Source organism: Mercenaria mercenaria, chromosome 14 (assembly GCF_021730395.1).
Source record: "Mercenaria mercenaria strain notata chromosome 14, MADL_Memer_1, whole genome shotgun sequence".
NCBI classification, from domain to species: domain Eukaryota; kingdom Metazoa; phylum Mollusca; class Bivalvia; order Venerida; family Veneridae; genus Mercenaria; species Mercenaria mercenaria.
In genome coordinates this window covers 32,166,957-32,183,111 of record NC_069374.1, presented here as the reverse complement: position 1 = coordinate 32,183,111, position 16,155 = coordinate 32,166,957, and the positions used below count along the sequence as shown (strand labels likewise).

The following is a 16,155-nucleotide window of genomic DNA, read 5'->3' as shown; positions in this document are numbered from 1 at the left end:
GACCCGGACAACCGGTTCCGCGAGAATAATCACAGTAGAATTTTGCTGCACGTCACTGGACTCTTTCAAGTTTGGCTATGTTTGAATGATTTGTTATCCAGGACCCTGACAGTTGCCACGTAATCTGTCATCTGACAACTGTCTTGTAGCAACAAATTTTACATTAGTTGTAGGGACAGGACGCCACGGCATGTTTTTCTGTAGGAATGAAATTGTCAGATGTGTCTACTTCGTGGTCCTAAGACAGTGTAAAGTGGGTGGTGTCCTTGGTGGCTCCCAGAGCTTTATACTTTGCTTTGGTCGTTTCCCTTAGAATTTGCCCATGAATTGAGTCTATAAACATTTGGTTAGGTTGAAATTTCTCCCATTACTTTAGTTTAAATTGTTAATGTCACCCTGTAGTGACGGTACATCGTCATCCGATCCTTATCAAATAGCATACTAAGTGTAATAGGAGCGGTAACATGCGCAGCCCGATACAGGACTCGACCTTAATTCTGCTTGCAAGTCAGATGCTCTACCAACTGAGCTAATCGGACAATCGGTATCATAGATTAATTATTTACATATTCCTTTCTCCTTTTTTTCAAACTCAGATTCTTTTGACTAACCCAGCCATTGCTCCACCCTAGCTCTAGGTTTCCAAGGCTAGTCACCACACTCACGGCACCAATGTACCGATGTAATAGGAGCGGAAAAATGTGCAGCCCGATACAGGACTCGAACCTGTGACCTTCTGCTTGCAAGTCAGATGCTCTACCAACTGAGCTAATCGGACAATCGATATCATAGACTAATTATTTACATTATATACACACTGCTACATTCTTTTCTTCTTTTTATCAAAGACAAAATCAGATTCTTTTGACTAACCCAGCCATTGCTTCACCGTAGCTCTAGGATTCCAAGGCTAGTCACCACACTCACGGCACCAATGTAATAGGAGCGGCGCAACAGGTTCGAGTCCTGTTTCGGGCTGCACATCTTTTCCTAAACCATGAGGAAGAATTGACCTCATGGCCGATCTGGCGGAAAATCATGTGTGCATGATGTGTGTCTCTATCTGTGTTTGATGTTTGCCTATGAATGATTTTTATGTGTGCCTCTGAATATGTTTGGTGTGTGTCTCTGACTGTATTTGATGTGTGCCTCTGAATGTGTTTGATGTGTGTCTCTGAATGTGTTTGATGTGTGTCTATGAATGTGTTTGATGTGTGCCTCTGAATGTGTTTGATGTGTGCCTCTGAATGTGTTTGATGTGTGTCTTTGACTGTGTTTGATGTGTGTCTCTGAATATGTTTCATGTGTGCATGTGAATGTGTTTGACTTGTCCCTCTGAATGATTTGAAAATTGATACTTGTATAGATATGTACTATGATCAGTCTCGAAGACAGTGAAAACATAGAAAAGGTACAGTATGAAATTACATTTGTATTTCGTTCATATTTCATCGATAAAAGTTTTTAAAAAATCCCCTTAAATCAGATACCCCGTTATTTTTACATTATTTTGTGAACTATGTTACCAAACATTACTGGTATATGCAATAAAAAACAAAGGTATGCCTACTTCTCACTACAAACATATTAGTGAACAGTATTATATTAAAGCAAAAAAGTTTTACTGTGCTTCGTGTTTATTAAGTCAGACAGACTTAACCTATTTTTTGTGAACTACGTTACTGTGAACTACGTTACTATCAAAACAGCAAAATGTCTACTATTTAATCCTAGGACTAATTTCTTGAAGAGACATACACGCAGGCACCGACTACTCTTCATGAAGATGGTGCGTCCCATGTGTGATTTTATCAAATAATTATTTTTAAAGTTAACACAAACAGATTTTAACCAGTCATTGTTTAGTAACAGATCAAGTAAGTTAACCTTCTGATATATATTATTTTTCTACATTTTCTGGCGGTTATATGATGACTCTATGGTGTGTTACTGCTATATTATATGCAAACATAGGTATAATAATACATGGAGAGCATGCTGGAGATGGTAACGTAGTTCTTCACAAAATGGTAACGTAGTTCACATATTTTTTTTTTGATCAGAATTGTTGTTTCTTGAAACTTTTGTCTCTGAAACTCAGTGAATTATGTTGCTAAAAGAATTACTTAATACCTTTAGTTATGTTTTATTGAGGTATGTACTAGTCGGCATTAACTATATGCCATTTTTGTCCCTTGTTCTTTTAACTGAGTTACATCTAGTAACATTTCTTTACATTGACGACTACTTTTAAATTGTTATATTAAGCATAAAGTAACTCTTAGCATATAGTTGATCAAAACACATTATTGAAACTGAAATCCTTATACATAAATGTTGTGCGTTGGTTACATTTCTTACTAGTTATATAGTAATTTTATTTGGGTTATTACTGTTCTAGTTCATAGCCTCTCTGCAGACAAGCCATTTGCAGTGCCTCCCAGATGGCGCCACACAGTAAATGAGCACCTTGCGGCCTCAGGCAGAACTGCAGGGGACTCGGAGGAGGTCCGCCCCAGACATGGCATGCCAGGCCCACCGGTGTGTGGACATGCTCTAATGCATATAAACAGACCCCCAGCTATGGGACAAATAGCCTCTGTGTACCCAGGGTAGGGTATGAACTCGGAACTAAGGGTGAGGTAACACCGACAGAAACCTAGAGAGTTGAAGACAGAGGGGCTGGGCCATTGGCACTCTCTTAACGAACCACATAACTATGCAATATCGCTATGACTACACAGCCATCCGGTATACTGCAATGTGGTGCTGAATCTCCGAGGTCTCTCCAGGGAGATTCAGTGCCAGGCTCTGAGCCTCGATAGAGTGCACCCACAGCTACTGGTGGTCCCTCCTTTAATCCACAACATTTAAAGAGAAGAAGGAGGAACATACCAAAGAGGAGAACCAATCAGCATCAGCCTTTCAGGTTGATGCATTGGAATACGGAGGATGTCTTCAACAATAAGGCATATCCTCCATGAGAAAGATATCGATGTCTGTTGCATTCAGGAAACTCACCTGCAACCAGAGAAATCCTTCAAAGTCATATGGTACCAGTGTTTTCGCTGTGACAGAATTGGCAGACGGAAAGGAGGCATCATGGCATTGGTCAGAAACAACATCAGTGTTGTCCAGATTAACATGCATATGGATGACTCCGAGTTCAAGGTTCTGAGTCTCAGAAAGAATGAGTTCAACTTGTGAATATATACTCTCCAAGTGACAAAGCTCTGTCCCTGGGCAAAGTTGCAACTGATGAAATCAGGTTCATCATTGTAGGAGACTTTAACAGTCACTTACAAAGCTGGGGATATGACCACCTAGTTATATGTGGAGAGGAAGTGGAGACCTGGCAAAATAATTACAAGCTTAACCTTATCAACAAGCCGGACGATCCCCCAACCTTTTACTCCAGAAGCTGGCGAACAACGTTAACCCCTGACCTTGCTTTATGTACTGATGACATACACGGACATGTCAAACGGGAAGTTGATGAGCTACTAGGAGGTAGCGACCATTACCCAGTCCATCTTACTATGGACCGTATAGCCTCTACTTCACCCAACATCCCCAGATGGAACTACGAGAAGGCCAGATGGACCTTTTACCAAAGTCTAAGTGATAATCTCTGTAAAGACATCAGAGTGGAAGGTAGAGACATCAACCGGGTTGTCAAAGACTTCAACGCCAGTTATTTGCAGCGCCATTCCAAGGAGAGAAAGAAAAGACTATAAGGACTACTGGAGTGATGAACTGGAGAATCTACAGGCAAACCTATCACAAGCCATGTAGGAAGCAGAAAAAATCCCTTACGGGAAAGTAACCTTTCTCTACAGCGAGCCAAGGCCAAATTCCTGAGGCACAAACTGGAAGCACAGAGGAAGAGCTGGAGAAACAAAACAGCTTCGCTCAGCCTAGAGCGATGGTCAAAAGCTATGGAGACTGACGAGACAGCTGAACGATGAAGACACGGGGAGAGACTCAACAACTCTGGAAGAGAATGATGAACTGTTGATGGGTAAACAAGCGGCAAACACTTTTGCCTCCAGCTACAAAAATGTTTCCAACATCTCCATCAACAGGGCACGGCAAAAGGAAGCCCGAAGAGAAAAAAGGGAAAGGCAAACAAGTTAAGTGACATCAGAATGGATGAAACAGAGTCTTAAATTACATGAGCTGCAGATAGCTCTCAGGCAGTTCAAGACAAAGAAGTCTCCTCACAAATGAAATGCTGACCCACTTAGGCACTGCAGCAATTTGCAAACTCCTGGAAATTTACAACTACAGTTGGACACCTAGGACTACTTCCACAGATATGGAAAGAGGCAGTGATGATCCCCATCCAGAAGAAAGGGAAGAATCGAAAGAAGGCTGCAACCTATCGCCCAATCAGTCTAACCAGTTGTGTTGAAAAGACCATGGAGAGGATTGTGAATGCACGTCTGAAGTGGTACATGGAGACTAACAACCTACTCGCAACAAAACAAGCTGGCTTCAGACAATTCCGCTCCACTGAGGACCAGACCAGTTACCTATCGCAAGAGATAGAGGACGCATTCCAAGAGCAGAATATCGTGCTTACAACATGGATTGATCTGCAGCGAGCGTTCGACAGAGTTTGGACTGATGGACTCCTCGTCAAACTGATGAGGAGTGGAGTAGGAGGTCACATGCTGAGGTGGATTAAGTCATACCTCTACAACAGGAGAGCAAAAGTCAGCTTAGAACATGCCAGTTATAGGAAGTTCCTGTTGCGTCATGGTGTCCCGCAAGCCGGAGTATTATCCCCTACTCTCTTCCTGCTTTTCATTAATGACCCGGTGTCTGAACTACCGAAAGGAGTTAAGGCTGCACTCTACGCTGACGACCTGGTGTTATGGTGCAAGGAAGAACATGCCACAACAGCCACATACAAGATGCAAGAAGCCATCAACAAGCTTTCAGCTTGTGCTGAAGATTGGTGTGTCACAATCAATACAGAGAAATCGTCCACCACACTATTCTCCCTGTCGTCAAAGCAGAGTACGGTTAAAATCACTCGGCAGAAGAAAGCTCCTCAGCCGTCTTTCTCACAGATGCACTGTCTGTCATGGAAGCTCTGATCAACAATAAAGTTCCACGGCTAGCCAGAAGAATGGAGAGCCTTCGTATCACCTGCAAAGTAGCACTTCAGTGGATTCCATCCCATTGTGGACTTGCAGGCAATGAAGAGGCAGACCAACTGGCTAAGCAAGGAGCTCAGTCAGAACAACCAACAACACCTGTGCGCTACAGGAGAAAGTCACCATCTTCAAGGCACTAAGAGACCAAGAGACTAAGAGACCAAGGAAAGAGGAAGATGCTTTTCATCTCCTTGATCGTTCTGAACAAGTGATGCTGGTCAGGCTTCGCTGAGGGCACAACAAGCTCAATGCTCACATGTACAAGAAATACAGACTGGCACCATCACCATCCTGTCCGTGTGGTGAGGAAGATCAGACTACGGAGCATATACACCAGAAATGTAAAAGTCATGAGCAGGAGCGAGCTGCGACTTGGCCGATAGATACCTCAATCCACCCGAGGCTACTGGTCTGACAGTGTGGGGCGACCGAAGAAGAAAAATCACATGTTCTACTTGACTGTATTTTTATAATAAGATATTGTTTTTGCAAATAATCATGTTTTTGTGAACTACGTTACCAAATATTAGTCAGCATTAGCTATGCCCCCTTACATTCCTGCTGTTTTTATTGAGATCCCTTGTCAATATTCGTTAACTGTGGCGACTATATGTCTGTTTTGAATAAATTATATAGCAGAATTCTTTACATCACAGCTGGACCAATTAAGTGAATTTATAGTTGTTATAATCCACTTTTCTTAAAATACTGTAAAATATTAATTTTGTGAAAATATAAGATGTATAAAATTAATGTATTGCAATAAAATATTGTCAAGAAAGTATTTGGCTTTGTTTATGAAAAATTATGTAACATAAATTAACGGCAACGAAACACAGTAGAAGTCACACATTTATAGTTTGCAAAATATAGAAAGGTGAACTACGTTACCAAACATCATTTGTTTTTGTCCCAAGATGTATTGCAGATTTTGCTTCTTCTAAATTCCAATCTTGCATTATTTATAAAGTGAAGTCATAATACCTGTAATTAAATGTATTGTCCTGTATTGAAACATTATTTTGCCGTCCACAGTTAAACTTCAAAATAAGATATTCAGAAAAGTGTGTAAAACAGAGATTTTTTAAACAGACAAAAAACTAACAAAAATATATGTCCATGGTAAATATGTTCTGTTAAACATTTTTTTTATTGTTTGAATAAAATGTTAGAAAAAAAGAACCGTGTATTTAATGTTATTCTAGTTGTCATACGTATAATGAATGTATCCACTCTCTATATAACGTAGTTCACATAACGAAATTGGTACATTTGTATATATACAACCTGTACTGTTGGTTCCTGCCATTAAGTAACTTCTTTATCAAGACAAGAGTATGATCTCTAATAGCATATGGTTAGGCTTGTCTACATGAAACTTGAAAGCCACTTGACTGAAGCTCTTGATAAATTTAACAGTATGGTATTACTGTGTTATCTGTTGTTCAAACCTATCACGAGTTCATAAATGGTGGAGCGTTTCTTTCTGATCGCAATGACTGTTGTTTGTTCCAGATGCATGATAAGGTGACTATGGACTGTTTGTACCATTCCCTTTTAGCAGACCGAAGTAAATGACATGAGTTTGTAATTGGCCGCTTTGTCACATATGCTCCTTTTCATTCGTCTGGTTCTTGTCATAGGATGTACGGAGCCTGGAATGTCAATGTAAGAGCTGGTGTGACGGATATGGAACCATTCCTCACAAGAAACAGGAGGATGTCTGGTCTGATCCTCTGGCCTTGTGTGTTGCCAAGCTGCCAAAACGTTTTCTCGGATAAGAATAAATCGTACAGCTTGAGATAGGACTGAGTCCAACTTTGGAAGGTTGTTAGTTTTCTTTCGTTTGAAGAGACTTATAATGAAACTTGATTGGAATGATTGCTTTCTTTTTGCAAAGGATCGGTGATCGATATGAGAAGTTTGCTCTTACACAGCTTTGCGAATGGTATTGTGACTGAAGGCTGTGTTTCTTTTTGAAGTTGTACCCTCTCCAAATCTCCACCAGGCATGTTATATCTGAAGTAATAAGCATGTTTTAATACGGGACAGGTGTGCAATTTGGGCCATTTTCGCTTCGACCCATGGTACCCTGAAACCGATATATTACTCATCTTTATCACAAAACAACTTAATTGTAAGACTAAAAATGTCAAATGATTAAGTGCTGTGCATATATATTAAACTCGCTCTACTCACCTTGGACATTTCTCAAAATTGTATAGTAGTTTTATGATTTTTCTCGCAGTGATATCAACACAATTTAGTTGACTATTCACATTTAGTAATCCCTGCCCTCTTAGGTCAACCTCTGGTGTCAAAATACCCGCTTATCTGTTGCTTATGAGATTTGTCGATATATCGTCAAAATTATACCAACCCAAACATCAATGCAACCAAGCAAAATAATAGCAGACGCGGTTTAACTGAGTCTGTTTATGGGAGGTAAAGAAAACACGCCCCTAACACCTGCTTCGTCGGTATTCTATTACCATGGTCCTAAAAAACCCAGAGAATATAACAACGGTGAATCCAACTTTGAAGCAACCCACGTACCATAAGTTTGAATCATGTATATGAAAAAGTGGTAACGATTTGATTAAACATTCATGCAAAAAAGAACGGTTCTAAGCTAGTTTGTTTGCTTATTATACTTATACTAATTGTTTTATTTTACGACTCTGTACCAAAACATAAATTAATGAATATCTCATTTGTATTTCTCATTGCTATCTGCAAACACTATAATATTTCTAAATCATTGTTGTTTCAGTAGTCAAATATTCGCATTTAGGAAATAACTTGAGCACCATGAGAAAACCAGCATAGTGCATTTACGATCAACATGGATCCAGACTGTTCGCTAACGGTTTCTCTAATTGCAACAGGCTTTGAAGGCTGGTCCGGATCCATGCTGGTCGCAAATGCACTATGTTGGTTTTCTCATGGCGCGGCTCAAATATTTTTTTAATCAGACTAATGTCAGTGTGTGTGTAATTGAGGACCCAGGAAAGAGTCTTTTAAAACTCACTCTATGTACATTCTGTTTCGCTCTCTATGTCTGTTTCAGTATCTTTTTTTCTATTGTCAATTTGAAGTAATCATGTATACAGATAGCACCTCGAAAGTTATAGCACCTCAAAAGTTAATACATGATTTCATAATCGTTGACGTGAAAAGTCCGCAAGTATACATGTTTATGCAGACAGACACAACAAGAAATATTTATAAAGAAAATGAATATGTCATCTGTTATTTAACTATCAAAATAATCATTTCACTATCAAAGTAATTTAATGAGAATAGTTTACCAGTAAATTATTACAATTAAATAACACGTTTTGTCACATTATGTAACATAATTTCATATTGTTTTACCGATAAAGATACCAAATAGTATCCATTTTGTCTTAAGTCAACTTCCTCGGCACAACTTCCGTATTTTAAACGATAAATAACTGTATCTCTTAATATATGTAATTGATTTTTACATTGTGTAGAGATAACGTTTGATAATTTTGATTATATTTGTGATATCTCGTGTGAACATTTTTAATTGTTTCGTCTGAAATCATGATTTAGTTAGTTTTTTTTTAATATTTCAGATTTATTTAATTGTGGTGTTTTCCACTGCAGGTTTTGGACACACCTATTTGTAATTGTAATTAAAAAATTGACTCCACTTTTGAAGAAAATTAACATGTATTACTTGCTATGAAATTCATTTTAAAAATATCAAGAGTGTGAATTGTGACAAAACAATAAGATTCATTGAGCTTTTTTTAAAAAAAATGAGTAACACAAATTTGCATCAAATAATCAAATGTATCAAGGATGTAACTTTTATTTTTAATAATAATGAGCGTGATTGCTGATATCTTTACGGAAACATAAAGACAAACATATAAAAATCAAACATGGATGCTAAGTATACAATAGCAGTATATTTGTCAGCAAGTACTTGTGTCCTGTCGATACTTGGATCTTTTGCAATCTTTGGATCATATATATTCATACCGGATATACGCAACTCAACTAGGAAACTCTTCACGTGCCTCACTGTTGCTGACTTTTTGACAGCATTAGGTAAATGTCTTTTTGTATCTTTTAATGTTGATTTTTCAAAAAACTACAACGAAAATATTTAACTACAGTAGCGAAACACTACATAAGAAATATTACACTAAGAATAATGGTTCATATGTTGCGTTTATAACACCTGTTCTGAGCCGCGCCATGAGAAAACCAACATAGTGTGTTTGTGACCAGCATGGATCCAGACCAGCCTGCGCATCCGCGCGGTCTGGTCAGGATCCATGCTGTTCGCTAATGCTTTCCATAATTGCAGTAGGGTTTGAAAGCGAACAGCATGGATCCTGCCCAGACTGCGCAGGCTGGTCTGGATCCATGCTGGTCGCAAACGCACTATATTGGTTTTCTCATGGTGCGGCTCATTTACATTATTTTCAGGATACCTTTTATCTGCTTTGGCACATTTTGCTGGCACACAAGACATAGTATGCACTCCACAAAGCGTCATGACAACATATTCTAGTATTGTTTCCTTTTATTTAACGATCGCCATAGCAATCCACATATTTGCTACTGTGGTATACAGAACAGACACAACTTCTTCTTGGAAGTTTCTGCTTTGGGCTAACATTATCAGCTGGCTTATCCCTGGTGAGTTTATTTGTGTTGTATTCATACACCCGTGCTGATAATACATAAACGTCATGATCGAATTAAATAGATTTACGTTTACATTCGCACATACAATCAAACCTGTCTATAAAGACCATCCTTGGGAGAACCAAAATGTGGTCTTTATCGGGAGGTAGTCTTTATTCACATGTTGAAATACACTGTAAATGTTCAAATGGGAAACAAAACATGTGGTCTTTAGAGCCAGGTGGTCTCTATTCAGAGATGGTCTTTAACACAGGTTTGACTGTACCTGCATTGCACAAGGCTGGATGATGTCGCAGCTTTGGAAGTCTGGCGTGCAAGAGGAAAATACCTATGAAAATAACATCGATAATGACACATTCAAACAATAACTTATAAATAACATATAAGAAGCGTCCGTCACTGAACGCGTGATAACTGAGTTAATAAGTAAAGGCTACAAACAAAACTCAGAAAATTAGTTTTGTATGTCAAGTTACAAATCACTTATTAAATGGCTTGCTGGTCAATGGTCAAGACTAGCTGCACTTGGTCTTTCGGACGTCGGACCTCGGGCAAATGTTTTTACTAATGAGCAGTAAGCCATTCAATAATTGTATAATATTTATATTCTCGACGGACAATATTACAATAGCATTTTGTTAGAAATTAAGGAAAATGACTGATGCATTCAAATGCAGTGGAAAATTTTACCTTGCTTTTTAGTGCAATAAAAGCAATCGGCAAGCTGAGAGCCAGAAAAACTATCGCAGTTAACCCAAAGAGACTTTTGCTAAACAAAAAAGCCCTTTCATATGTACGGTTCTATGTGTTTCAGTACTAGTATGGGTTACAAATACAAATTATTGAATAAAAAAATTAAAATCAGTGAAGATCTGTGAAAAATATAGGAGAGACGCTTTTAGAAGAAAAATATCTGAAACAAATAAAAAGTTGTTAATTTATCATTATTTTCAACTAATTTGACCAAGGAGTTTATTTACTTTACGCCTTACTTTATCCGCCATTGTTCTTGTTTTTGATGAGAAAGCAGGTCATAGAGCTACGAATTTTCAGTCTCCATTATGTTGAACGGCAGCTGTCTAGCTTTAATCCTTATCATGCTGGACACGATTGATTCTTTTTTTATCGGCCAGTGAACTGTTCGTAATTCAGTCAATATCTTTTAGGTATGCACCCCTTTTAACAGTATTAAAAAGAAGGACAAGTTCATTATAGAAATTTAATAGGGTATGGATTAAAATAGTTTTGTGTGTATTCGCATACAGAGACACTGCTGACAAGGCGTCGTTGATGCAAATACAGTAGTCTTACAATTAAATATGTTTTATACAGCCAACTTTGAATATACTGATAATGCTAACATGAAGCTCTTCTGATAATTATGAATATATTTTCGTTACATACCGAAATATGGATTTTGGTGAATATAATCCATCTACGATTATTATAAAACTAAAGCATTGTTTTGTCTTAGAGCCAATTTGTCATTCTTTATTTGCACAAAATTACACCGAGATCCACCTGTTATAAAAATCGCGAAAAACAATTTAAGTTTATGTCTACATCCCTGACTCTTACATTTACAGGAATAATAACGGGTTTAGCTGGCGCAGATCATGTTCTTGAAAAAACCAAGACTGCAACAGGCTCTAGCAACACAACTGCAGGCACAGGACCGTGGTGCTGGTTAGATCTTCAACACCAACGACATAAACTATGGATATTTCTGGCAGGAAAGGGGTGGGAATTCCTGTGCTATCTTATTACGACGTCTGTATACGTTCTTCTGAAATTGTATCGGGTAAATAGATTACTTATCATGCTTATCATAGAAAAAGATTCTTTACATGACAATTTTGTTTGAATTGAAGCATGGACGCTTCGATCGAAATTCATATTTTTCGAGGTGAACAATTTCCATATCACCCTCTCAGAAATGAAATATTATTCAATGTCAAAAAACAGCCAGTTGCATTTGGTTTTTCTAGGCCCGTAATCCAATCAGTAGCCTTGTAACAGTTCAATAAAATTGTGTGTTGTCTGTTTTTTTTTTACTTAAATGTAACTTAAACACACTGCTCCTTTTTGACTGTAGTCATGAAATAAAACACTTATATCCATATATACGGACAGCGCATCTGCCTCCGTGAATATCACCTTTGTCACGTGGATATTCACCTCATCACCATGTAATGACTGTTTGCTATAAAGGGTTGAACTTAATGTTAAATGTTTCAAAAAAGCTCTTGGAAGAAAATAGTTTTCAATTATCCTTTCACCTTTTTGCAGTACCTGCGTCACAGACGACGAACGCTTATAGATATACACGGAAGTCTAAGAGAAGAAGATCAGAATTATCTTTATATTTGGTTTGTTCTGTACGTCCTACGGCTATGGGGCTCTGTGCGCTCCATGATGTACCTTGCTGGTGTGGATACAATATCGCCTGGTGAAGAGATATCTCAAATATTTATGTATATGCAAGCAATTGGCGATCCGGGTCAAGCTTTTTGTAACTGTATACTATTTTGTTTCCTTGACCAAACAGTAAGAACGTACATATTTCGTCGTTGTTGTGACATGCCAGAGGATCGAACCTTGCAGGTAGGTCGGGACAGATTAATTGTAGACAGTCATAACTACGATGACAATGAACCTGCGCAAGAAGAGATAACACCTGACGGAGAAAACAGTGTTGAGCACTTTAGTGAACACTCTGGGAAGTATAAAAGCTTTGGCACAAATAAGCCAGAGAATTTCACGCGATGTGTTGAGAATACATCTGATAGCAGTTCGAGAAACGTATCTGTGCAGTCAAATAGTTCGTCTGTATAATTGAAGGTTTAATTAATGTTGTGCGAAGGAAGTGCTCGTTACACTATTTACCACTAGCATTTCTGGTTATACATGTCCAGAATTGTATTGTACTTCAAAAGTCGTATAAAGTTCTTGTTCATATTATTCAAATCGTGTAAGTAGAATGTTCAAATGCAAAGTGTAAACAGCACGAACATGGTACTAGTATATGGAACTTTGGTATTGTTTTATTTTACACATAAAACACTAATTGCAACACTGAAATACTGACAATTTGGCATCAATGCCGAAGCAAACTGTGATAAGTGAGCCGCACCATGAGAAAACCAACATAGTGCATTTGCGACCAGCGTGGATCCAGACCAGCCAGTCTGGTCAGGATCCAAGCTGTTCGCTTTAAAACCCTATTGCAATTAGAGAAACCGTTAGCAAACAGTATAGATTCTGACCAGACTGCGCGGATGCGCTGGCTGGTCTGGATTCATGCTGGTCGCAAATGCACTATGTTGGTTTTCTCATGGTGCAGCTCATTATTATATTTAACTTATAAGGTTCCTGTCCACTCAATTATACAGCATTTCATGCATTATTTGCGCTTTTGCTATTCTTTTGAATTTTGATTCATGATTTGTAACTAATACACTATATCTGCAGATAACGTCGAGTCTAGGATATCTCAGGACTGATAGTTTTACGATGTATATATTCAAAAGGAAGATAGTTTTAAAAATTTAAGAGTGAGAAGAACACAGAAACAACAACTTCTATTTTCAGTGTTTTTCTTCTCTTTCATAAATTAATTGCTAATAGAACACTGTAAAAGACTAAGTGTTTCTGGAGAAAAGAAGTGTTCTTTTTGCAAATTGCATATTAATAGTTTTGGCTAAATATGAAATTGGACTTATCTTAGAGTTTTCGTGTTACGTAAATTACATATGAGCAAAGAATATAAGATGAAAGAGACAACGGTGTGCATATATCGATTACTGTGAAACATTTAATGTTTTTGGAAAACATTTCATGGTTTTGGCCAATAAAGCTATTTCGTCGGCTTAAATTCGCAAATGTCAAAGTTAAAAGAAAACATATACGATTTTTCTTTATTCGTTGGGATTCAATGTCGTCGACTGACATAACAACGAAGTCCACAATCATTTGTTCCCCACACTGTCAGTAAGCGTATGATAACGATACATCTCACACTTTGTTTATTTTTTGTTTTGTGCATTTCAGTTAACATTTTTGTTCATTTATTTTATCCTTCCTGGATCTAACATGTATGTTTTATCTTTTAATATGACGTTAATATATATTACACTATATTAGCTGATTGTTTTAAGGTATATAATAATACCGACATCATATCGTCACGTATTCAAGGTGAAAATATCTAATTGCTTTGTGAGCGTTCTATAGTTCTTCGTATTTTAAATGTCGATTATAGTATCATACCTTTATTGATCGCGGCTTGGAGGCCGCGATTATATGGAATAGGTGAAGTATATGCGCGCTGGGGAAAATATTTCATGATAGACCTGTGAATTCTTTACTTATGGGTGAAACAGGTCTCATAAGCGTAAATACGACTAGCTTCTACTGATTATAAAACATACCGTACGATTTGTTGTGAATTAACTGTTGTACTTTTTGTAGTTCAACCGCCACCCTTGTTTAAGAGCAACATTTAAAAAACACGTTTTTTTTTCATCCTGAAGTAATAAGTAAGTAGACTAGTACTCGCCCAGTGTAATCAATAACCCACAATTGACCGACCCCTTGGTACAGTATCAAGACGCATAATCTAACTTATACATAGAGCGCCCTACTTCACCCGATTTACATTCGGAACATTTTCACGCGTTTCGGGCTTTATCGTATGTTTAACATGGGATTTTTGAAACGTCAAGAGTTGGAAATGTTTGTTCATTGTTTATTTTTTTTTTTAATAAAAATGTTACTGCTTTCATTGTCTACCACTTTTTTTCCACCCTTGTCTGAAAAAAAAACAGTAATGAGTTTGTACACTGTTCAGACAATTGTGTTCTGTTGAAATTTAACCAAACACAAGTTTACCTGCGTAAACAGAAAGCATGATATCTTAAACGTATGTCACTATACCTGTCCAGTACTGGACATTATGGTAAACGCTTCTTTCCTGCACAAATGACAATTTCGCAACTTCTGTCCGGTTTGTACAAATTTCTGGCCGCGATAAACCATTTGACTTGTATCAAACGTTTGCATTAAGAGTGATATAAAGGTATGATATAATTTTATCACAGACTTATTGAATGTAATGCCGGTAAATAATGAGAACAAATGCCCAAGGTTCTAAGAGCAAATATTTTTGGACATGCGAATTAGATAAGAGTCGTGTAATAAATGTAATAAATTTACTTTCCGGACAAAAATGTAGTGTCAAAGATACAAAAGAAACAACTACGTATAAATAAAGCACCCACAGTTACTCTCACAATATAGAGCAGTTGATCATCCTGAAATATACGAAAACGTAAATTAAGGTTAACGTAAAGTAAAACATAATGTTAAACATAACAAAAAGTAAATCATAAAGTAAGGTAAAAGTAATATAAAACATAAAGTTAAACATATAACAAAAAGTAAATCATTAAGTAAGGTAAAAGTAAAGTAAAACTCAAAGTTAAACATAACAAAAAGTAAATCATAAAGTAAGGTAAAAGTAATATAAAATATAAAGTTAAACATATAACAAAAAGTAAATCATTAAGTAAGGTAAAAGTAAAGGAAAACATAAAGTTAAACATATAACAAAAAGTAAATCATTAAGTAAGGTAAATGTTTAGTAAAACGTAAAGTTAAACATAACAAAAAGTAAATCATTAAGTAAGGTAAAAGTTAAGTAAAACGTAAAGTTAAACATATAACAAAAAGTAAATCATTAAGTAAGGTAAAAGTTAAGTAAAACGTAAAGTTAAACATATAACAAAAAGTAAATCATTAAGTAAGGTAAAAGTTAAGTAAAACGTAAAGTTAAACATATAACAAAAAGTAAATCATTAAGTAAGGTAAAAAGTAATATAAAACTTCAAGTTAAACATATAACAAAAAGTAAATCATTAAGTAAGGTAAAAGTTAAGTAAAACGTAAAGTTAAACATATAACAAAAAGTAAATCATTAAGTAAGGTAAAAGTTAAGTAAAACGTAAAGTTAAACATATAACAAAAAGTAAATCATTAAGTAAGGTAAAAGTTAAGTAAAAGGTAAAGTTAAACATATAACAAAAAGTAAATCATTAAGTAAGGTAAAAGTTAAGTAAAACGTAAAGTTAAACATAACAAAAAGTAAATCATTAAGTAAGGTAAAAAGTAATATAAAACTTCAAGTTAAACATATAACAAAAAGTAAATCATTAAGTAAGGTAAAAGTTAAGTAAAACTTCAAGTTAAACATATAACAAAAAGTAAATCATTAAGTAAGGTAAAAGTTAAGTAAAACGTA

The 16,155-nt window shown here is 36.6% G+C and overlaps 1 protein-coding gene and 1 non-coding gene across 2 annotated transcripts; one reads left to right on the top strand and one right to left on the bottom strand.

Moving 5' to 3' along the window:
* Positions 1–705: 705 nt before the first annotated feature.
* Trnaa-ugc (transfer RNA alanine (anticodon UGC)) lies at positions 706–778 on the bottom strand. The gene has a single exon. It is a non-coding gene; the product is annotated as a tRNA-Ala (tRNA).
* A 7,919-nt stretch (positions 779–8,697) lies between these two features.
* On the top strand, positions 8,698–14,439 carry LOC123528158 (G-protein coupled receptor 157-like). Its single transcript, XM_045307898.2, has 4 exons — positions 8,698–9,251; positions 9,636–9,848; positions 11,444–11,658; positions 12,147–14,439. Exons 1-4 carry the CDS (start codon positions 9,083–9,085, stop codon positions 12,690–12,692), a joined length of 1,143 nt encoding a protein of 380 aa, XP_045163833.2. The 5' UTR covers positions 8,698–9,082; the 3' UTR covers positions 12,693–14,439.
* Positions 14,440–16,155: the final 1,716 nt, after the last annotated feature.

Excerpts from the sequence above, each read along its gene's own strand:
- LOC123528158 (XM_045307898.2), top strand. The coding sequence starts at position 9,083 with ATGGATGCTAAGTATACAATAGCAGTATATTTGTCAGCAAGTACTTGT. Across the intron at positions 9,252-9,635 it reads TGACTTTTTGACAGCATTAG|GATACCTTTTATCTGCTTTG; the intron begins GTAAATGTCTTT and ends CATTATTTTCAG. Across the intron at positions 9,849-11,443 it reads TATCAGCTGGCTTATCCCTG|GAATAATAACGGGTTTAGCT; the intron begins GTGAGTTTATTT and ends TTACATTTACAG.